The sequence below is a fragment of the Zonotrichia leucophrys genome, chromosome 3, assembly GCF_028769735.1.
Source record: "Zonotrichia leucophrys gambelii isolate GWCS_2022_RI chromosome 3, RI_Zleu_2.0, whole genome shotgun sequence".
NCBI classification, from domain to species: Eukaryota; Metazoa; Chordata; class Aves; order Passeriformes; family Passerellidae; genus Zonotrichia; species Zonotrichia leucophrys.
The window spans coordinates 41,757,457-41,781,224 of NC_088172.1; the positions used below are offsets into that span (position 1 = coordinate 41,757,457).

Genomic DNA, 23,768 nt, shown 5'->3' on the forward strand with positions numbered 1-23,768 from the left:
CATTTTCACACAAATTTTCCAGATAAACGTAATACATATGAGGAATTGTTTATAAGTGTGTCTTTATAATACTAGTAAAACAAAACAGCTATAAATATTTTCTTTATGTAGCAACAAGTTAGCCTTTACTTGGTAGAATGGCTGTCTGCAAATGTTATAATTATTTTCTATGACTATGGTATCTCTATCATGCGGTTTTTGTTTCCTGTTGTCCTTATAGCACAAGAGTTCTATTATCATTACATTGCAAGGGTTCCATATTGCTAGACTTTCATACCTCATTGATGTTTCTTGTAGGCAATTCCTCTAGGCACTGACTCCAGTTCCCCCTCAACCAACCAATCCACTCTTTTATAACACTCTTCTTATTGGCTACAGGTGTTGCCTGTTAAAATCAGGCCTGCTTCTAATCCTTAACAATTGGCTCAGCTGCAACTCTTTAGGGGGTAAGATTACTTTCTATACTACCTTTATTTACTTATATGTTCTATCTCCCTACAGTTTCCTTTGCTTCAGTGTTTGCTATTTTATTGCATTAATGTAATTCTACAGATCAAAGCAACAACAACAAAAAATTCCGGGACAGTAACATAGAACAAAGAACATCAAGAAAAAATACTGGGCATAAGATGCAAGGAAGTGAAAGTTCATGGTCCACTAAATCCAGGTTGCAACCAGCAGAAGCCAATGTGAAATTACCTACATGTGCTCCAGAGTGGTTGGTAACTGAGAGGCAGACTGAAGAGCAGCTGGGCTTCCTGCTCCTGCTCATTTAGAGGATAGAATTTGCCTCTCCACAACCTTGGTAACAGGAGCATATTGGTGGGAGTGCAGGAGAGAGGAATCAGATAATGCCATGAGAATTAATCAAAACCCATTTGATTGCTCTCTTTTCCAAGTAAAAGCTACAAAGTCAGCTAGAAAACAGTTCCACATGCTAACATGAATCCCAATTATTGATTAATATACCACGCTCATCTTTATTTAAACAGGAAGTCAAATACCTATAAATGATACAGTATTCAAATGTACGCAGCAGAACTCTGAGCCTACCAGATTATGGTAACTCCTGAAAAGGTGCTGAGTCCTTGTAAATCCCTCATGAGCAGGGTGCTGCATGAGAAAGCCAGAAACTGCAGGGACTCAGATCTTCTCTGAGAGCAGAGGTAACTGGAGATCCTGAGCAGGTAATTATTACCAGGGTTAGTTTTGGCCTGGTTGGAGCAGTTAATAACAGTCTTAGCTGCGGCTGACTTCACCAACACCCTGCTCACCATTTGGCATTCTGGGTGTGCATCTTGAATCCTTTTGTGCCAGATTAATTCCAGCTGTCCCAAGCCATCTCCTCTGTGAAACTGCCTGATTCTTTGTGCACATGAGGAACTGTGGCTGGGTGGTGAGTGTTCTTACAGGGACTTTGGCCACAAACAGTTGGTCTCTGCCCCGGCTACTCATGACAGATGAAGGTTTCCTTGTTCCCAGGTGCTCTGTTCATCCACTGGAGAATGACGCCATGAAGGGTTCACTCAAACTTTTTAAGCTATTGAGGACAAATGTGTATGAAATAGATAAATGTTAGTGTGGGAATTCAACATGCCCAGGCAGCAGGAGATGGAAACTCAGGTTAGGCAGCAGAGCTGCTCACACAGTGGATGCATGGCCCTTATTTCTCTCACCTGTGCAGACAAGCAGCCCACAGGAGGTGCATGCCTGGGCTGAATTCACATGGACAGCCAACCCAACCCCACCACCCTGCACCTAAACCTTCATCATGCTCAAGCGAAGGAGGGTAAGAATGTCTGATTGTGGTGGACAAATGCCATACTGGATATAGAGCAAAAAATTAAAATATGAGCTGAATTTAAGTCTTGGAGGCAGACCTAACTTGAGCTCAACTGTGTCTATCACATTTGGAAAAAGGCCTTTAGGACCATTTATGAACCCCAGGGCAAAGAACAACTACCAGCATACATGTCTGTCATAACTAAGAATACAGTATCTTTAATGAAAAGAAAAAGACAGAAGAAAGCTAAAAGTTCTTGCTTTGGGAAAGAATATCTGAGAAATTATACTGTCCACACAAACCTAACTTTAGATGGCAACAAATATGAATTATTGGTTTTTTATTATCTTATGAAGAAAGAATGTTCAAAACAGATTTGAGTGTTCACCAACATGATATACTTACTTTCTGTTGTGCAGTCATCTTTGACAAGGAACCTAAAGCAGGCTCTAAGTTTTTATATTTCATAAACAGGCACAATAGTACATCAATGTAATTAAAGTAATTAAAATAGGAAAAAATATTCACTCAAACTCACTTTTTTCTAATTATTTGCAAAAAGGCAAAAAGTTTTTTGCAGAGACAGATTACATTTGATCAGGATTTTACATTCAATAAATAGCCTGGCTTCAAAAGCAATTCACAGTGAATCCTTAAACTATATATACAGTTGTGATCCACAGCTGTGTCAGTATGAATTACAAGAATTTGACCTTGTGATTCATTGGCGTAGTGGCCCAATGCTGTGCAGAAAAGTTGCACAAGAAGCTTTTTCTCCATCCATAATGATTATTGCAGATTTATGACCTGTGCTTCCACTATGCATAACTGGCTTACTGCTGTGCAGATTTCCACAGGGCCTGTGCAGAGCACAGGGAGGGGGGAGGGACCACATTCCCACACATCATAATTGCTAAATTAATAAGCATGATTCCCATCCCTCTCTCTTGAAATAAATGAACTGAAAAGAAAGAAGGTCTTACTTTTCAACTCCTGAGACTGAGTTCATATCATACCCTGCAGGAAAACTGCAACATGGCATGATAACCCTTGAAATTAGGAAGACAAGCTAGATCTGGAGTAAACTGAATGGCTACTTTTAAACCATGCAGTCACCCAGCTCAAACTTATATTTGCTTTCAACTCTCTTAGTTATACAGACACAAGTATCATGATCAAGAAACCAGCACATAAACTGTCCTCTCCAGTGTGCATAAGTGGCACACTCTCTATATTAGAAATGATCAAGTCCTGCTTATTTGCATTCATCTCCCATTACTCCACACCTTTTGGGAAAGATTATAACTAGATCAATTGTCAACTTTATTTAAAAGACATGTGATTCAAACATAATTGGTCATTCCTGGAAGTGACCACTGGATTGCCTCATATTTTGTGCAAGTAATTTCTTAGCTCCTACTTGGATGCAATCTCATAAACATGAGTAAATGATTAAGACTACTTGCTTCCCATGGAAAAAAAAATGCAGACTGTGCAAATTCAGCTGTGAACTCCCTCTTGAAAATTCCAAACATGTTACCATTAAAAATTACCCAGGCATTAATGGGCAAAATTTGACATTTTTTAAAAGCATGAGGACTTGCAGCATCACAAAATCTCTCTAAAACACCTATAAAAAACAATCAGAGTTTTGTCACTGACAATGACTAAGGATGCTGTCAAACTAGCAAATTATAAAATAGCAGGCTCTGTTTTGACAAAAAGTGTCATGAATCTCTAGATCATATTTTTCAAGGCAATCCTAAAAAAATATGTTTAAATGAAACGGAACATTCTGCCCCATAATTCTTGACAGCAGCATAGCATGTTTGGTTGATTGTCTTCAAAATCCAGATGATTAGCAACTTTATTTCTTTTTCCTTCAAAGTATAAAAAATTATGACCTAAGACGACCAAGCAGCTGTGAGAAACTGCAAAATATGTGGCAGTGGGACAAATGATTAGTCTTCAACTTGATCTCATAATTACATCATAATAGGTGACATGATTGGATAGGTTACAGCAATTAAAGTGATGAAAAGTGCACATTCATCCCCTATATGACTCTCATTAGAGTTACACCCAACTGCTGCTGTTGCAGTGAATGAGGCTGCTTATCTCTTAGCATCCAATTATCCCATAGACATTCCCTACCAGTGCTGGGAAGAGCCCTGCTATCACCCCCACTCAGACAAGACCTATGGTTAAGACAAAAAGTCCTGAAGCCTGCTGCGGTTTAGTTTTCTCTCCCGGAATTTATGGCCTGTTATTTCTTTTTCCATGTTCTTAAGGTCTAAGAATATTTATGGTCTCTCCCCACTGGGGATTCTTGCTACCAGTGTAATTACATGACACTATATGGTTCCAGCTCATCCATATGGGTGCAGGCAGTGACCTGTGCTAGTGCAAGTTAAACTGTTTCTTCTATCAGAAATTTCTTTGTTGTTGTTGTTTTGTTCTGTCTGATTCTTGCTTCATGTTTGCCTTAAAATACTGAGGAAGCATTCGGTCACGATATCCTCTTAGCTACTTGCTCAGAACTACTTGAAAAGTGGAAATGTTATTTTACTGACTCCTTCCCTCCTGGGCATTTTCACACCTGGAGAGGGATGCTTACATTAAGCAAGGAGGGAAGCTGCTAACATGAACTTCATCAGAACCCAAGCTGGCTCTGAGAGGGAGGGCACAGCCGCACAGGCAACTACAAATGGGTAGATTTTTTCTAATTCCAATGAGTAAATTGCAAAATTTTTCCAGACGAGTCCTGGAGGTCCGTCCATCTCCTCGTGGTTTAATGGTATGCAGACCTCAGTGGAAGCTGAAATGTCCGTGCTGCTCCATGGGCAAGGCCTTAGATTCCAATGATAAAAACAAACTGTTATTCTGTGTATGTAGAGTATTTTATGTGTCCATAAAATACTCTACATACACAGAATAATTCATGTATATCTCAAGGAATTTGCTAAACTTCCTAAGCCATGCCACAGCCTTGTGGCACCGTTTACTTTGCTGTAGTCTGATCAGTTTTAACAGAGAGGACTCCTCATGAAGTTTATACAAATGTTGCATCTAGACACATTTAATGATTTTATCTTATGTGTTTTATTTTCTGAATTTTTTATATAACCAACACATGCACTTCTGGCAGAACACAGTCCCTGAATACACAGAGATCGGCAACCACAGCATTTTGTTCTCAGCTTTATCCTGTAAATCCACTATACCATTTGCTTTTGCCCCAGTGAAAATGCAAAACTTGGCCCTTATATAAAGACCGCTAAAAGGCCTCTCAATCTGCAAACTATCCTTCTGCTAATGAAGAGATTAACATACCTCTCAATGTCTAGAATTGTTCTTGCTGTTTTGTAATTTGTAACCTCGGGTCCTCTCCACCTCATTGTGTTTTCAATTCCTCCCCCTTCTTCTATGCAAAGAAAAAGCTTTCAACTTACTAAGAGCAGGAACTTTCCTGTTAGCTGCACAAAAGCAAGACTGCCCCATTAAGACGAAACTTAAACCTCTTTGTATAAATTAAGTTTGCTTTCTATTATTTTTCCCCTAGAACCTGCACAGAACAACATGCTTTTGAAAGGAAGAATATATACAGTGTCAAGCTTGCAAGATAAGCTTAGGAGGGCTCTGCAGCGTGTTTTTCCCTCCTCCCCTGCCCCTTGCCCCAGAGAACTACCAGTTTAACATCACACGAGGAGCACAAGGACTCATCAGATGATTTACATCTGCTTAGAAGCAGCGCTTTCTCTGTGTGTTATATGCAATTATGCAACAGTATATTAAAAGTATAGGTCAAGAAAGTGAATCCATGAAGCTAGAGACTGTACAGGCCTACAAATGAAACCTGGGCATGTCCCCATACTGACCATCCACCTTATGAAGCGTTTTAAGCTGATTTTGTCCTGAGGTCCTCACTCGCTGTTTGTTCATCCTGGGGTCAAAGGTCTGGGGAGTAAAAACTCAACAGCTCATTTGCAGGTGGCCGCACAGTAAAGGGATCCATACAATGAAATGAGACACATTATCTAGCTGTGGGTGACTCAGTTAATACCATTTGCAACAAACACACGAAATACTCCTAACTCATAGCCTTGGAAAACTACCTGTAAAGGAAAGGCATATGTTCATGCTAAAAAGTAGCTATGTGTTTGGGTGAATCAGGTCTCTTCCAAATTAAGTCAGTGTTAGTGACCAAAATCAGTTGCAAAAAGCTGTCAGAAGTGGTTTGGCAGGGAGTTTTCCTGTTGTGAAGCTCCCACCGTGTGACAACATATTAGTCAGGTTCAATGTATGCCTTCTTTCTGAACTAATCTTTTGCCTCAACTCAAAGCACATGCCTTTAAAGTTATATTTATTTAAAAGCTGGTTTTAACTCTCCTCCTTACAAAGGGAAATTTGGAAAAGCACACATGAACCAGTTTAGCAAGGTGACAAGGGTTACACAAGTCCTCCTTGTGAATAACAACTTTGAGAGCTATAGACAATTTCATTCATCTTAATGATTATTTAATCTTGGAAGCTGACAGTAAGTTCTTTGCCTACAGCATATTGAAAACTGACAGAGAGAGGGCATAGTAATGAGAATTTAATAGCAAAATAAATAATACAGAAGCTACTTCACTGATTGCATTATTATTATCCTGCTGCAGTCAATAGGAAAGCTGTGCTCCCGACACAGGCGAGAGGAGCAGGGCTTCCCCCTGAGCACTACAGGTTTGCAGCAGGAAACACGTGGCCTTGGACAAGGGACCAGCCCGGGCTGAGCCCAGGGTGGTGAGATTGGAAAGGCAGCCTGCACGCTTTCCGTCCACCAGTGCTCTCCCCACTGGCCATGAGCGGAAAACAAATACCACTCCCAGATGTTTTACAGCCCCAGTCTCAAGGGCATGACTTATCGTTTCACTGCAAATCATTGAAATAAAAATGACTGTGAATTGAATCATTATCTCTCTGTCTCAGAGGGCACTGCCAAGCCTCCAGCGCCCAGCAGATGAAGAAAGCCTCCTTTCATGGTATCTGGCAACCTACCTTCCCCTTTGTTCTGAGCCTCTAGCGCTCTGTGACAGGCAAAAACTGTTTTGGCCTTCCAAGGCTCCTAACTTGCCTCTACCAATTACCAACTATCCAAGTTCTGTGGAGAGATCAGCACTAGTGACATTATCTGCAAGCTCCATGGCAAAGTGTTCTGCACATTAAATTGCCCAAGATCACCAATGCCAGTTTTTCACAGTAGTGCTTCCCTAAGGTTAGCTGGGATTGACCTGCAGGACTGTTCTGTCCATATTTATGATGACTCTTAACAAATAGAACTAGAACCTGGCACTATTACTGAGAATATATTCTAGATCTCAGCTGATGGAGTATAAATCAGTATAATTCCCAGTACCAACCCATGTGGGACTGACTGGTTTTGATTGCCTGCTGAGACTAATACAAAACAATGCATGTTCATATGTTGTTATATTGCTTTTCAACAGCTACCACTCTTTCAAAGATGATATATGTTTTGCAACATATGTGTTATCCTATCCATCTCTCTCCCTCATGTTTCCACTTATTCCATTGAGTCTTGTTTGTAGGTTTTGGACCAGAATTTGGTATTGGAAAAATTATTTTCTGTGACCACAATATTTTCACCACTTCTGAGGGATTTCTAAATCCAGTCTTGAAGCCTTTGCAGAGTTTGACTTTCTAGCCACTTTGTCTCCATAATCACCCTCATTTGTATGGATTTGCTCCTGACAATCTGTGAGACAAGTACAAGAGCAGGCCACTTTTATTCACATGGACATGCTGCTCCTCTTTAAAAGTCTCTCAGCCTTCAGAATCTCCAAGAGAGTGACCCATCCCAACCTCCTTCAACCAGAAGGATTTGGCATTTGTTGGCAAAATCCAGTGAGGATTAGTCTGGCCACCAAACTGCTGCACTAACAAACACTCTCTCTGCCTTATATCATCTCTAACATTTTAGTCTAGATTTCAAACTCTCCTTTGGAAAGAAGGGTAAGTCTCAAATACTAACAACGTGTGTTAAATACATATACCAAGAATATAATGTACTGGGTACATGGCAAAAAATATGCCTGATCACATATGGTGTCTGAAAAGTTAAAAAACAGACATTAACACTTACAAAACAAGAGCTCAATTAGAATAAAGGTTTACCAAACTCGACTTTTTCCAACATAATATAAAATCTAGCAATGTTGTCTCTGACATACAAGCTAATTCTGTACTTCATTTTAGCATAGCAGCACAGTGTTCTGTTCCTGACCTGCCAGCAGTGTGAATTCACCTGCCTCACAGCAACCCATCCCCAAAAAGTCTGTACAGAGTCAGATAGCCCACCTTCCATTCTCCAGGGTATTTCTAAAAGGCAAACCACTGGGGCCTGCTTAACATTTGGGTCTCCTGCAGCTGCTGGCACTGTGTTCCCTGCCGTGCATCTGCAAACCTCCCTGTGCCACAGGTTTCTTCAGAGCCGGACAGTCAAGCCGGACAGAGAGACAGATGCTCACATCATACTTTAGAAAACTCCTATTTAATTCCGCCCATAACTGTAACAGACAACGCTGGCACAGGCTAACCACACGGCTTGCAAACCCGCGTGGAGACGCTTCCTCAGCACCGGGAAGCCCCATCACGACCCCAGCTGTGCTGACCGGGCCACACGGGGCAAGCGGGAGCGTCCGGCCCCACTTGTGTCCTCCCCCGCACACACCCTCCGGCTTCCCCGCGCCCCTTCCCGCCGCGGCAGCGGGAGCGGCGCCTGGAGTCAGCCTGCGAACGGCAAAATAATCCTGTTTCCTCGAGAACATACTCGCATATACGAGCGCGTGTATATATGTGTGTGGGCACGTACGTGGCTCGCCAGCTTCGGGGGCTGGCAGGCGATGCCGGGGGCCGCAAGGCTTTGGGGAAACGCCGCGACCCCGGTGCAGCACCCGGAGCGGCGGTGGGCGGGAGAACGGCGCTCGGCGAGGGGAGGGGGCGGCGGGGCCGCGCCGGCCCCTCGGTCCACGGCAGGAGGAGGAGATACCCCGAGCGGCAGCCCAATGGGAATTGTGGCGCTTCCCCTTCTCCCGTTTCCTCTCTCCACCCCCAGCCCCAGGCCGGGGAGGCGGGAGGCGGCAGCGCTGCAGCCCGGCCACCGGCGGGGCACGGGGCCAGCGGCAGCCCCGCACGGCCCCTTCTCCGCCTCCGCAGAAACACCTGCGGGGGGAAGGATGCCGGGAGGCGGCCACCCCCCTCCGCGGGAGCGCGGGCTGGCTCCGGAGCCGCCCCAACCAGAAGGAGGAGGAAGAGAAGAGGAAGAGAAAGGAGCGGGAGGGAAGTGGGGAAGTTGTGCCTTGGCCGCCCCGCCGAGAGCCGGAGCCATGGGCCCGGCCGGGGGGGTGCGGGCCGCCCCCTCGCTGCTGCTCTCGCTGCTGCTCGGAGCCTCGGCCCCGCTCTGGCTGCGGGCGGAGACGCTGGGTGAGTGCGGGGCCGGGCGGGGAGGATCGCCGGGCGCGGCCCCGGGGAGCGGGGGGCGAGCGCAGGGCTGCGGCGGGCTGCCCCCGCCGGCCTCGCCTCCTGCTCTGCCCGAGCGTAGCCTGAGCTGCTCTCGGGGCTGTATATAGCTGACCTGGTTAATCCTCGCCGGGTTTATCCCTGTGTCTGAGTAGCTGCGAGATTAAAGCGGTAACCAGCCTTACGGTAAATGTATACTACGACTTTCTTGGTATTTTTTGATTAGGACTTTTTTTTTTTTCTTTTAAAATAAGTCAGATAAGCGGCGAAAAAGTCTCGGGAAAGTTGCGTGCCAGGGAGGCCACCTGGGCGCCCGGCTGCGGCCGCGCCTCCGCAGCCCCGGCGGGAGCCCCGGGCGCGGCGGGCGGCGCTGGGTCAGCGGCAGCTCCGCGTCTGCTCCGGCGGCGCTGGGTCGGCAGCCCGTCCCGCAGCCGCGAACGGGCAGCTCTGCTCTCCCACCGCCTCGGGGAGAAAGTGAAGTGCCCGTACTTGTGTCGGGACAAAGTTTCGTAGGGATCTCGAGGGGATGTTCCGAGCCTTTTTGTGGTAGTGCAGTTTGTTGCGAATAGAGTGTGCGTACCGTTCTCTTTGCACTGTGTTTCTAAGATTCCAGTGTAAATTACCAGTGCAGCTGACATCTCTGCCCGTGGACTTGCAGCCTCTTGGCTGTTGCAGTGCGTGGCCTGATGCATCCGTCTTAGAAGACTTCACTGGCAGCTACTGATAAAATAGCTAGTACTGGCAGCTAAGCATCATAATGAGCTTGACAGTGCATTCAGATAACTTAGAAATCCCGTACTAAGGTTCCGAGTTGGCTGCAAATTCCAGAACCCAGCGCTGTGCATTAGCTCTGTACTGGCATTGGCATTGATTGGCATTGTATACAGGCGTTGGCAGAAAGTACCTCGGTTGATTTATACCTGTTCTTCCCATAACCTCCTATTAACAGAGGTTTCTGATACGGCTCTCCACAAAAGGGAGAAGTTAGTATGAGTCGTGTTGCCACTTGCCAGTTTCTTGGTAGCTTTGCTGTTCTGTCCTCCGTGCGCTGGGATTCCAATTTGATATGTTCCAGGAAACATATGTAGCAAGGAAAAAAAGCCATTCTCTTAATCCCCTCTTTTCATCAGTGTGTTGAGGGGAGGGGTTTTTTGTTTGTTTTCTCTTTCGCCAATGCTTATTCTTCACTCAGTGGCACGGCGAAGAAGAAAGTCAAGTAATAGTAAGTCTGCTGGGATTTCAGGGGGTTTTTGTGCATACAGTAACACGGTAGTACGTATGAATGTCCCATCTTGTCCATATTCCCAAATTAGTTGGTAAAAGCACTTTTGTTTCATATGTTAAAAGTGTTTCTACTATCAAATCAACAGAATGGAAAGACAAGTACTATTCTGCCTGGTTCTCTTTGGACCAAACTCAGATTTACAAGATAATCTGTCCAGTGCCAAGAAAGCAGGAAAGATGTTGATTCCCCCCACACACTTCATTTCTCCACGGGTGGAAGTTCTTCTGTGTTTGTTTATTACTATTACCCTATAAATTAAGGGCTAAGTGTTCTAAAGTCACACCAGTGGAGAAAGGAGATAAGGATAAGTGGATACAAACTTCCTGTTACACAAGCTTCTTGACTTGATTTAGAAGTTGTAATGGAGCAGGAGAAGTGCCAGAGTGAATCAGGCTCGAGTTTCAGATAATTCTGTATCTCATCACCGCTGGTGTTTCCCACCAGCTGGTTCAAAGAAAGATGCACTGGTTTAAGTATATTCAATTTAAAATATCCATTTTTAAAAATGAAGCATTATATTTTTCTGACACCTCAAGAGCTGACTTTACCTTCCTCTTTTTCTTGAGGGGTGCTACAGAACAAGGATGAAAGGGCTGTTACTGCTTCTGTTCTTTTACTTTGGTTTCAAATTAAGGAAAGACCTCTTTTTTCACTGTGGCTTGGTTATTTCAGAGAATGACTTGTATCTGAGTGTGGCTGTGTAGAGTCCAGGTGTCAGCACTCTTTCTGTTCTTGAAAACATGTTAGATGTGTGTGTTGTCTGAGGCATCTATGAATGTGGAGTTTTGTTGTCCATAAAATGATGATAAGAGAGGCTGTGGATCAAGGGAAAGTATTTTAATTAAAAAAATATTTATAGGCTTAGTAGGTCTCACCTGGGAACAAACACTCCATCTATGACTGTCCATGAGTAACATATAGCTTTGGAATTTATAATAAAATGTGGTTCTTTTCTCTTTTTATTCTGCTGTACACCAATCTTTTGGGATTTCAGTTGCCAGTTCTTTACTGACAAGTAAAAAATATACGTTTTACCTTGTCTAGCAGCCATCCCATATCCTGGTATCTCTTCTAAAAATGTCCCCCAGCAGTTAAGGCAGAAGGGAGCCAAACTTGAACACATTATCTTTGCCTTTCACCGTTCCTTGTCTTTTCTTCTGGTGTTGTTGAGCAAGACCTTGACCCATGTAATTGTGAGCAGCAGAAATCAGAGTTTTGACTCATTTTCTATCACATTTCTGACCAGTAGGACTTAAAACTGACCCGAAGGTTGTTTGGTTGTAGGAAGGCATAAGAGGAACAGGGATTTTAATCTATTAAGTACAAGATTTAAGCCACTGCTCTTGCTGTACCTCATTTATTTTCACTTCAAATAAAACACAGCTATGAAAACTAGTTCATGTGGGATTTGCAGATCAGCATCCAGGAGCGAGCTTTGCTTGCTGTGTTCCTGGGTATGTTGACAGTGGTACCCAACGCCCAGTTGGAAGGATCGATGGGGAGCAGACTTTTATGTTTTGAGGAAAGGCTGTTATTCGATGTGACAACAGTGTATCCAGTAATTACCAGAGATTATGCCTGTTCTCAGGGGCTTGCACAAAACCCTTGCTGAGGAATACTGGTGTGATCATGCTAATCCACTTTGTATGCCCATTTCCAGCAGTTTGAAATGCAGATCGAGATGAGTCTTCCTTGTACCCAAACCCCCGCCCCCCGCTTCAGTTTCTGAATATAAGTGATTGGTAAATTTTCAGTTTGTTTGCGTTTTGTCCTTATGTCTGTTTCCTTCCTTGGCTCCCTCTCTCTTGCCTTGGGAATGCTGACTAGAATTGCTAAAGAGGGAGGCAACAGTTTTCCAGTTGCAGTTCATAAGCAATGCAAGTACCCACCACAAGAAAACTGCAATGTTTTCAGTCACACAGCCTTTGCTATAAATAGCTGTAAGCTCTTCATAAGTACTTCACTTTAGGTTATCAGGGGATGTATTTCAAACAAAATCAAAGACAGGGAGGGCAGCAGGAGTCTCTCTGACAATGCAGGGAGAAAAAGATGATTTGGGAAAATTGTTACCTGCATGGCTGTTAAGTCATTTTTCATGAAAATTATTTGTTGATTTGCATATGCAAAAATATATTCATTTATATTTATCACATATCAGTGTCACCTTTAGTCCACCTGAGTTACGTGGGTAGCACAGTAAAAATTATCTTGAAAAAATACCAATTTTGAGGACAGTCATACTACTGTATAGAGATGCCTGAGGTACCTTTTCAAAAGTATCTTAGATTCCAGGACTGGTATAGTTTTGAAAGCCCATCTGAGCTCTCACACCATGCTGAGAAGTGTGGTCCTGTGTGGTGGCAGGCACTGAAGTCCTCAGCACAGGCATCGCTGTAGTTTGGGGCTGGCTGTATCGGATCAGATGCTCTCCTGTGGCATGTACTCATCAACATATGGGTTTGCACCATCTGCTAAGAATAAAACAAGCCAGACAAAATCAAAATAAAATCCTTCTGACTGGGTTCAGTGGAATGGTGTTGGATCCCAACTAACTGCAATAAAAAGTATTAATAGCAATGCATAAGAATGAGCGCACAACTTCCCCAAAAGGTTTAATTAGTGTTACAACTGGGAGTGGGAAACTTCAAACTGGGACAAGCTAAAGAGATGCTTAAATAAAAAAAGGATAGTGGTTTGACTAGTTTTAAGAGTATACAGATACCTTCATTTTTGCTTTCAAAAGAAATTACAAATTATCTAATTAAACTGATTTTGGCCTGTGAAAATTGTGTGAGTGCTAAAGCCACAATTTTGAGGTTGGCTGTATGCTCGTACATAGAGAGAGGCTGCCAGTAGTTTTGGTTAGGATTCTTGATGCTGTATAATTAGGCCTGGGAGCTGAGTGTTTTGAGGAGAGGAAGCATTTTGGTCTTTCATTGCTTCTCTCCCTGGCTCTTCTTTTGACAGAGCCAGGACCTGCCTCTCAGCAGTTTCCTTCCAAGACATGAAGGCTTAGTTTGGTGGTGGTGGTACTTTCTCATCCCCTTTGAGTGAGATTTCCAGTCCCACTGGGACCATATTTGTGATTTCTGTTTCCCTGATGGGACGGGGCTGCTGTCTGATGGCAGCTCCATTCTGCTCCCCCACACAGGCACAAAGAAGGATGAGGGCACCCGAGCTGTGCAGCATTTGTCCATCTCCAAAGAGCTTCAGTGAAGGTGTTTTCCAGCCAACCATAACAGGGACAGGAGAATAAATGGGGAAAGCAGAGCAGGACAAGGCTAGAAACCCAGTCCCCAGGCCTCCTACAGGACCAGGGTGTTCATTTTTATATTTAGTATCATGCATTTCATCCTGAGCTACATCTGTAATTACGTTAGTGTTCATCAGGCATTTAGTTAAGCCCTAAAACATTGTTTCTTCCTTCAGTTGCTGCAGAAACCTCATATCCATCACAGTTTTATTCCATGATGTTTGAGTTTCTGGCATTTCCACCACAAATTGTTCAACAATATTGGATTTCAGTCCAATGCTTTGACATTAAAGTTGAAGTCATGTTGATGTCATCTTCCAGATGTTCCTGTCCACTGAATAAAAATTTTGTTTGTTTGTTTTATTTCAAATTACAAAAACACATGGGGAATTCTGGATGTGATCCCTCATGCTATACAAAGGCCTGTGTGTGTCCTGTCAGAAATCAAACAAAACTTTTCTTCATGGAGTAGCAGCAGAGACTTCAAAAAGCTGGAAACATAGGTGGATTTCTTCACCCACCCGAACAGAATGGCTTTGTTACGTGCCTGAGCCTTGTTGTTGCAGCTGCACTAACTGTGAAGAAAGGAGATGTGTGGCTTCTGCCTGAAATTCACTCGTGTTTTGCTCTGGTGCCACACCAGTTCTGTGTTGGTATGTTGTTTTGATCTTAATAGTCAGCAATGTCTCACTTGTAAAATGAACTCATAACAACAGCAACAACAAAAGTCCACACTTTGTCCTCCGGGTCTGCAAAAATCTATTTTAACTTGTAAAATAAATTCAGTTATCCTGTGGGTCTCCCTCTGCTGGGGTGTTTGAGCAGCGAGGTTCTTGGCTCACATTTGAGCTGTTGCCTTCCCTGTTGTGTCAGCTTCCTCCCAAAGGCAGGGCTTTGTATTAGCCCATGTTTCTTATGTCAGCATGCTGCAGGGGCATTGAAGTTCAATTCCTCTGAGCTACCAATGGCTTTTTGAGTGGTCATGTTAGCGTTTTCAAACCCAAGGAACTGGCACTTACTGATCTAGGATTTTAGCACAGACAGAAGAGATATGTTTAAACTCATGGTCTTGCTAATGCTTGTGTTTTGAAAATTAAGCCACTATTTTTTTAGATGAAACTTAGTTGCTGTGTTTTGTAGGTGGAAAGCAAACTAAAACTGTATCAAACTAAGCAGGTACACCGAGACATTCACTCTTGGGTTGAGTGAAAAACTGTTCAGATCTTTCTGCATATCCTGTTTCAAAAGTTGAGAATGTGATTGTTTAATACTACTGCTAATCAAAAACATCTGGTCAGAATGGAATTATGGAGTTACAGTATAAGTGGTGTACACAGGGTGGCAAAAAAATATACTCTGCTGTTTTCCACATCCTTAAGTAAATACCTTTTATGCAGTCTCATTGATGTGTCACAGAAAGCACAACAATGATTCTGTGGGTCACACGTGGTGCCACAACCAACACTGTAGTACTTAAGTAATGATGTAGCTGCTTTCCTTTCTTTCTTTTCTTTTTTTATTTTTAAATTTAAGACATTTTTCACAGCAACTATATGTAACCACAATGAATTGGGAAGATCACAAAAGCTTATGGAGCTTCTGCATGTACCATTTTATTTAGTACCTTGAGGATGAGTATCAAACAGGCTGGTTGTGGGACAAAAAGGCATTTCTTGCTTTCAGTGCATCAGGCAGGAGTAGGTCTTTGATTGATTCTTCATCTTAGTTCAGTAAAATTTTGCTTCCATTTCTACTGGAGTTGCAAAAAAACATTTGTTGTTAGTTTGCAGTAACCATGGAGGAAATAGTTTCTTAGACATTGGGTTCACTGGGTCAAAAGACATAATTTTTTTTTTTGTGCTGATAAATGACAATTATTGTTTCCATCACAAACCAGTTTGTTGTCTCTTGAGATATTTGTTGATTTACACCTTAGGGATAATGGAGTGTTTGTATAATTCACTTTGAGAAAAGTAGCATCCTTTCTCTGGTCCTTTCTTAGTAACAAATGACATATTCCACCTGGGTGTACAGGCATAAAAGGTGGATGTGTGATTTTTCAAGTAAGTCAGGACAAGTTTGATTTCTAGAAAAAAAGACCATCCTCCATCATTGATAACTGTCTGTCTTGCTCAACATGTATCACACTAACAAGGTAATTGCATATTGAAATGAGGGGAGTGTGTGGTTTCATTCTATCATGTTCAGCCATTTCCTCTTGCCCAAATTAAAACTGTTTTGAAATCTTGCCTTCCCACCTGCTACTGTAACTGGAACAGCTCTGCTTCAGCCTCTCCTTACCCTGGTGTCTCTGAATTTCCTGTCCCTGTGGGTTTGTCAGTCCTTAGCACTGCTGTGAATATTCCTATTCCTGTGCAACCCAATATTCGAGTCTGGCCTTGAGCTTGCAGCATATGTTTCCCACACAGTCCAAATTTGGTGCAATATACTGTAAGTTAATCTCCAGTAAAGCATAGCGCAGAGAAAAACCTGGGAAGAAAACAGATGGAGAAAGTAGAGCAAACAATTTGCATACATATGATATGACTCTTAGTTAAGATTAGCATTTCCTACTTTGCCTGAAAAGCCCTTAATAAAAATCCAAAATTCCAACTTCATGTTTGCCTCAAGTCAGCAGAACTGGAGGAGATGCCCTGATGGCAAAATGTCCCCCCAGCCTAGGGACTGCCCAGCACAGGGTGGAAGGAGCTCCATCTCCTGCTCCAGCCCTTTGTTGTTGGCACATTTCTGGGATGCTGTGGGCAGAAGGGCAGGGAAGAAACTGCTGCCTGTGGGATATTTGCTCCTCATAGCCTTCATAGCTCTGAACCATCACCAGGGTCCTGAGTTACTCTGCACGAGTGGCTGATGGAGAACCGTGGCCATCCATTTATTTATAGTCCTTCACAATTCTTTCGGAACATGCAGCTACAAGAAGTGCTTGGCAGTGGACTCGGTGCCTTCTCTGCACTTGAGGTGTGTAATATGGATGTGTATCTCATAGTAATCATTTATTTATTTAGAAAACAAAAAATCAGTTTTCCTTTTGCAAAAATGGAACTCTAAGATTCCTCTGAAATTTCCATACATGTGTAGCTCCATTCTCCTATCTGTTCACACCTGAACAACAATAAGATGTTGAGGTGGTCAGTCACAGCAATATGCCACCTTCATAAAAGGAAAGCATTGAAAAATACTTAAATGAAGCCATGCAATAAATAAATAAATTACAAATCTCTTTTGTTTCAGCAGTTAAAAAGGCATAGAAGTTTTCTCACACCCACAAGCTCAAGAGTGCTGTATTTAGAGTGCTAAAAAGCAAATTCCAGCACTGAAGCTCGCTTCTCTGGCGGGCTACATTTGGGTATAGTGCCTAAGTCCTGGAAGCAGTGACTAAAACATGCTTATTTTTGACATGTGCTCTGGTACTGTCTGTCTTTCACAGATTGCAGTGGAACCAGATCGTGATTCACATTTGTGTTAGTGTAAGAAAGACTTTACTACTTGTTCAGGTTTCAAACCTGCATGCTGAGTGTAAAGTTCTGGCTTGGTGGATGTGTCTTCATGTTGATAGAAGAAGTTGCTTATAAGGAGATATCTGCTTTCTTTTGACCTTTTAGCAGCTAAATAAATAAAGTCTCGGATCTTGGTATGTATTTGTCTTTGAGAACTTCTGCAAAGGTGAAAGGTTGCTGGGGTAGTAAAGGCTGACCAGGTCAGTTGTAGCAATCCTGCAAAGTCACTGCCATGTAGCTGAAAGCATTTCCCTGGCTGCTCCCAGGTGGCTGTGCTGCAATGGCTAAAAAACTCAGACTTTGAAAAATGGTCGTATGGATGTAAGCTACATTGCTAGATAAGAGTTCAAAAGGGTTGTCAAGGTTTTTTTTTCTTTACCTGATGATGGCAATCCAACTGGTTACCAAAATAACTTTTCATAGTTTGAGGCAGAGCATCTCGTGAGGCTGGCTGCAGGGGACATCCTGAGGAAAGCCAGTTCCCAGCTGAGCCTGAATGGCTGTGGGGGTGACTGGGCACGTGGTGGGAATCTGTGATTTATGGAACCGCCGCAGAACCAATTGGAGGTCATTTGCTTCTTTCTCATTTCTGCTTTAAGAGGGACATTACAGTAAATAATGTCTGTGAAGAGGAGGGAAAAACATGCTGTGGTTTGTTTGGCCTCCTTCTCCTTTTGCATCCCTTTGAAGTTGGTAAGTAAATAATTTGGGCAATAAAATCAGCACTCCACAGTGTTCCTTTGTTTCTTCTGCTGCTCTACCTTCCCTTCCTGCTCTTAGTCCTCCTGCCAGCCACCACTTGGTTAGCTTGGGCAGCAAAATAAGTGTCCTCAGGAACTGCTGCAGCACAGAGGATAAAGTGTTTCTTGACTTCTTAATGGAGTTAAATTAAAATGCAACTCAAAATATTTATGTGCTATTTGTTTTTCCTTTTGCAATAGGGCATACTGTGATGTGGGAGACTTTTTCCCTTAAAAATATATTAATATTAATTTAAGGCCATGGAGGATGACAGTCACTTTGGGGGTTTTTTCATTATAGACTTGCCTTAAATTTTAGTGGCTTCTTTCATTATTTTAAAGTAGTTTTTTCTGCATCCGCAAAATATTGTAAAGAACATAAAGCTGGACTTCCAAAAAATCCTCCTGTGGATTTATATACTTTTGAAGCAGGGCTCAGCCAGTTGCTTGGCTGGTGTAAATGGCATCTGCCCTGAATCCAGGGGTTTGTGAAGTTCCCAAATGTGTGGCCATTTCTCCCTCTACCTTCCCTATGGTGCCTGTGGCTCTGAGCCCAGCACTGCTGGGAAGGAGGAGTGGGGGTTCTCACCTGCCCAACAATGCATCAGGGCTGTGGTGTTGCCCTTTGTTTGAGGGCAACAGGAAAAGTACTCACTGTCAGGAAAAGCACAAAGCTCTGACATCTCACCATTCTCTGTGGAAGTGAAGGGTTTAGGTCCTGGTTTTGTGGAGGTGTCTCTTCTGTTGTAATGGCTCAGTAAAGAGCTGATGCTCTTGACCCAGGTTTGGCAGTGGAGAGGTTAGACATGAAGCACTTAACTCTGCTTTTTACTCCACCTCACTGCTTTTTTTTCTCTTTTCTCCTATCCCACATGAGCAGAGAGGGCACAGGTTTGACTGGAAGGAGTTGATTTCCTTCTTGGGTACTTATCTGTTCTTATGCATAACTCAAATCTCATTTCAAGATGCAAAACTCCTTGACTCAGTTATTATTGTAACTTTTAATAAGCTGGAGTTATTACTTCAGTCAAAGCAATGTGGAAGATGGGACAAATCTCTTTTCTCCTTGTGGAGCTTCTCATCAGAGCTCTCAGAGCCATAGTTTTGACTCCATGGCATTCTGCTCCCTTTGACTGTGCCCATTTGCTGCAGTGGCTCTTCAGAAAATGCTGATTTTTTGGGGCTGGATTCAGAGTTTAGGTGTTCAAACGCAGTTTTCTGCTCTCCTCTCAAACGAAGGCGTGGAAAAGGGAGAAGGACAGGCCATGAGCTCCCAACAGCTCTCTTCCCTGTCTCCATGTGGAGTAGAGGAACCTGCCTTCTCCCAAGCACCACCATGAAGGTGACCTTCAAAGGATGTCAAACTGGGTGAGAGGAGGGTGGAAGGGAAATAAAGTTACTTTGGGGGTCTTCATCCCAGTGGAAAGAGTGGGCAGCCAAGGGACACCAGGCAGCAGCAGTCTGTAAGCAGGGAGAGCAAGTGGGAAAAGCTGGGGCCCCATGGGGCTCCTGCGATGGAATGGAAGAGGGCCGGGAGCCGCGGGCTGGGTGCGTGATCACGCCTAGGTATAACATGTATTTAGCACTGGAGTGAGTCCAAGGCTGCTATGAGTTGCTGCATGAGGGTGAATCAGAGGGATGAAAAAGGCAGCTGTTTGCTGCCAGGATATTGTAGCAGTGCTTTTGAAAATGCTTTGATATCATACACTGTAACTGTTTTGTGGTTGGCCGAATCAACATGTTTCTGAAAGGTGCAGCACATGGAAACTTCGTAGAGCACTTATTTGAAAAACTGTAGCCTTTTGCCTGTCTCAGAAGGGAATGTGCTGAGTGGTTGCATGAAGGCACTGTGTGCATCCACATGTGTGTGCAGCCAAGGGGTGGAAAAGGAAAAGCCCAGGGAGCAGGGGAGTGAGACACTATGGCTTGGACTGTGTGCTGGGCCTAGGAAGGGATGGCAGGAGAGGGTCAGTCCAGTCACGTGGTTCTGGGTGACAGGAGGGTGCCTGCAGGAACCCAGTACCTGTCAGGGGCTGTGTCCCAGGCAGCTCACAGACTGGGGCCAGAGCTTGTTTGTGGGCACTGATTTCATCACCTCTGTTCTTCCTGGGCAGGTTGGATGCTGGAGCGGCCCTCCTGCCTGTGGGCCAGCAGCCATGGCCAGACCCAGCCCAGACACAGATGCTTCACCTTGTCCCACATGCATCCATTACATGTGTGTCTGAGTGTGGGGATACCTGCCAGCCCTTGGTGTCTCCTCTTGCCCTCTCCACAGCCACATGTGCTGGTGTCTTCTGTTGGGGTCCCAGGTTTGGGGTTACAGACATGCCCTGCTCTTGGCGAGCACCCTGTGAGAGAGGGTAAGGTGTGAGTGGTGTGCCTGCTGCTGTGGCAGAAGGTGCCAGCTGTGATTCTTTCTTCCTGGGGAGTTGTTTCCATCGTCTGCCGTGGGAGATTATTTTTATCTCTGGTAAACAGCCTTAATTCCAGTGCTGTGTGATCCCTGGTACAACCTGCAGCTAGGCCAGCGGGTGGTCGCCCACGGCTCAGAGATCATGATCTTGGTCTGGATTCAAGTGCTGATGGGAACCTGTTCTACAAAGCATGTTTGATGTGTTTTCAATAACCCCTGGTGCTGGGGAGACATTTTATTAAATCTGAGTAGGTTTACATTCTCTGGTTTTTTAGTACCTTGTGTCAAATGTGTTGCTTTGCTTCTGTCCAGTGAGAAGTGATGAAACCTGGATGTCTGAGGCAAGGCTGACAGCTTCTTGCCAAATGGGGTGATAGAAAACAGTTCTCAGAAGTAATGATAAGTGAAAATTTAGTGTCAGCAAGAAAGTCTGTGTCAAACTGACTGGTTAAATAAACATATTTCCATCCAGAAGAGCTGTGCCTATAGAAAAGAGTGTGACATTAGGTGTTTAAGGCATAGTTTTCATAAGGACAAGAAGTTGTGTTTTCAGCTCACTGTATTTTAAGTTTGGCCAACATATTTCTACTGAAAATCAAAATTTCCTGTGTAAAATAATAAGAGCAAAACTAATGGCAGTATTTTTCACATTTTACATTTGATAATGTGATTAGGGATATGCTTGAATTCCTTACAACTTGACTCCTTTTCTGAGCCCTTGTTATAGAGTGATATTATTTGTGAGTTTTTAACTAATATTTAGTCATTAATTTGCTCTTTGACTTGTCAGATCCTGAGCTTTATTCTACCTTCCCTCTGTACCTTCTGACACCTTCTATTGGGTGTGTTTTCCAGCAAATTTCCGTGTACCAGAGCAAAGAAAAATCTTAATCTTGCTGAGAAACTCAGAATTCAGAGCTACAGTCAGCTTTCTCTGTAAGTAGCAGTAGTTACTAGGACTTGGTCTGACTTTTTGGACATTACTTTGGTTCTTGTGGCAAGCAAGCTTTTATCATTAGCTTTTGCTTCATGGCAGGCAGGCAGAACTGAGGCAGCAAGGGATGTTATAGGTGCAGGCTGATAGGCTGATGCTGAGCCTTCCACTTCTGCGCTTTGGAGTGTTTGGATGGCCATGCTCCACCAGTGAAAAGTCAGAAAATAGCATTGATGCTTTCTTAGCTCAAAAGATGTTCTGGTGTTAATGCTCTCTCTCAAAGACAGATTTAACAAAAAAAAAAAAAAAAAGAGTTTCCCTGGGAACAAGACCTTGTATAACCTCAACAGAGGAGGACGGCAAGCCGAGGTCTCTCATGCATGGCTTTGCCTGTACACTTCCTGCAGAAATACAAGGCTCTGTGACCTGGACAGTTGTCAGGGTCTTGTCATGATAGCCAGGTCTTTGCAGTTTTTGAGCAGCATTTTGCACCACAGTAGATCCTTGGCATTGTACAAAGGTGACAGAGGCCAGAACATAGCCCAGTAAGATGAAGTCTGTGACTTTCCATTTTAAGGAGTTCATCCCCATGTGATTCCGTAACTTTACCGCTGTTTTTCCCTTTCTTCCCTAATAAGGATATGTTGCAAACAAAGCTCAATATTGTAATTTCTTTATTCCAGCTAAAATAAATTCTCACAGTTAGAAACATGCCGTTTAAATTAAAGGCCATGGGCAGTTCTTTTTATACTGTACAGCAGTTGGCTACACAGGCATCAAGGTTGTCCTGTGTCCTGCTGGAAGTGACCTTGGTGGACCCCTCTCTCTTCAGAAAGCTGACAGCTCATCTACCATATTGTTCTTTATATCTTCAGTCATTTGCCAAAAGTTTCCATTAAAAGGTGATTTGCTCATGAAGCCAGCTTGCCTTTCATCTTGATTTTTTTCGTAGGCATCCTAAAGTCAACAGTGCTTGGTTAAAAACCCTGAACAGCAGATGCTTTTCAAAGCATGTGAAAAAGGAGATCTGAAAAAAACCATATTGAATATGTTTTATGGTGATATGATTTTGGATCTATACCTCCTATTCACCTCTATTTCCAGCATGAACCTATGACAAAAATAAATACTAGGCAACAAAGCTAGTAGTAATGCCAAAGCTTCAAAATAAATGTGATTGCTTGTGAAAGAGCAGTTGAGTGAGTTGGATGAAATGGCAGTGTAATTATATGGTAGCAAGTCAAAGTTTGATAGCTTGGAGCTTATCTTAGCACAGCATGCCACTTCCCCCCCCCTTCTTGGTATGGCAACACTTCTTTTTCAACACTTCATTCCTAGTTTTTCCTTTTTAAAAAATCCTATCAAACCTTAAGTTTGTTGTTTCTAATGATTTTGGAAGGAAATTCAGATGGTAATTAAAATGGCACAGACCAAAACCATTTAACCAAAATATCCCCAAAAGGAAAATTTTGAGTAGTTAATGTGAACATTATGAATTCCCATCTCCTGCAGGATTCTTTATTTTGTTAACACTTCTTGGATTAGCTTCAGTTTTGCCAAGATAAAGGATAACAGAATGCAAGACTCCTATATAATGTGTGCCTGTGCCCTAAATGACCTGAAACTGAGGACTGCCTGTATGTGTGTGTACATGACACTAGTCCACTGCCACAAATATTTCCATTATTTGGAAAATTGGGCAGAACAAAATAGCTTAAGCTTTAGAATACAAATTTTAAGTTACTAGTATGCTTTTAAATAGTACAGTAAAAATTGCTTCCTTTAGTAGTCAAGGTCTCTTATCTGATACCTGCTTCCTTCCCCCTCTATGGATGCTTCCTGTTTTCCATGTCAGTCCACACATCCCCCTATGTATTTCCATGTGCCTTTTCCTGTTGTCCTCTGATCTGCTGCAGCTGCTCCTCAGATGCCTCTCCACCAAGGAAAGGTTCCAGGGCTGAGCTGGCTCCTTACATTGCCATGAAGACACACTTTGAGGGCCCCCACCCTCACCTCTTGAGCAAAGAGGCAGCAGCTTGTGCTTTTCTGGGAATGCTGCTCCAAAGTAGCCTGTGTACCACTGACAGTGCACACCCCACTTTGGAAGTCCCTCTTATGCCTTCACCCTGTGCTGTTAGTATTGTGCAAGTGGCACAAGAAAAACAGCAGGAAAATAAGATGTGTCAGGTGTGTGATAGTAGGCAGTTAAGTCATGTCTCTGCTTTCATGTGTGACTCAGTTGCCCTCTCTGAGATGACTATTGCTGTGGAAATAAAATGCTGACTCATAACTGGGAGAAAATTACTTAAGGAAAGATCCCGCTC

At 43.3% G+C, this 23,768-nt stretch overlaps 2 protein-coding genes across 11 annotated transcripts in view; one reads left to right on the forward strand and one right to left on the reverse strand.

Moving 5' to 3' along the window:
• The window catches only part of ROS1 (ROS proto-oncogene 1, receptor tyrosine kinase), an 86,008-nt gene extending 77,154 nt beyond the window's left edge, over window positions 1-8,854 (reverse strand). For 5 of the 10 annotated variants that reach the window (XM_064707941.1, XM_064707935.1, XM_064707936.1 and 2 more), the window contains exon 1: window positions 278-301. Coding sequence is in view for 3 of the 10 variants with exons in the window: in XM_064707943.1 (XP_064564013.1) it covers window positions 1,054-1,119 (66 nt within the window). In the remaining 7 variants the exon portion in view is untranslated. Of the gene's footprint in view, window positions 1-277; window positions 308-1,053; window positions 1,541-5,661; window positions 5,761-8,143; window positions 8,328-8,657 lie in introns of those variants that run through there. The other 5 variants (XM_064707943.1, XM_064707942.1, XM_064707944.1 and 2 more) reach the window with 5 other exon arrangements.
• Window positions 8,674-23,768, forward strand: part of DCBLD1 (discoidin, CUB and LCCL domain containing 1) — a 46,130-nt gene continuing 31,035 nt past the window's right edge. Inside the window, exon 1 of the mRNA XM_064707947.1 lies at window positions 8,674-9,268. Within this exon, the coding sequence (XP_064564017.1) occupies window positions 8,689-9,268 (580 nt within the window). The 5' untranslated portion in view covers window positions 8,674-8,688. The remainder of the gene's footprint in view (window positions 9,269-23,768) is intronic.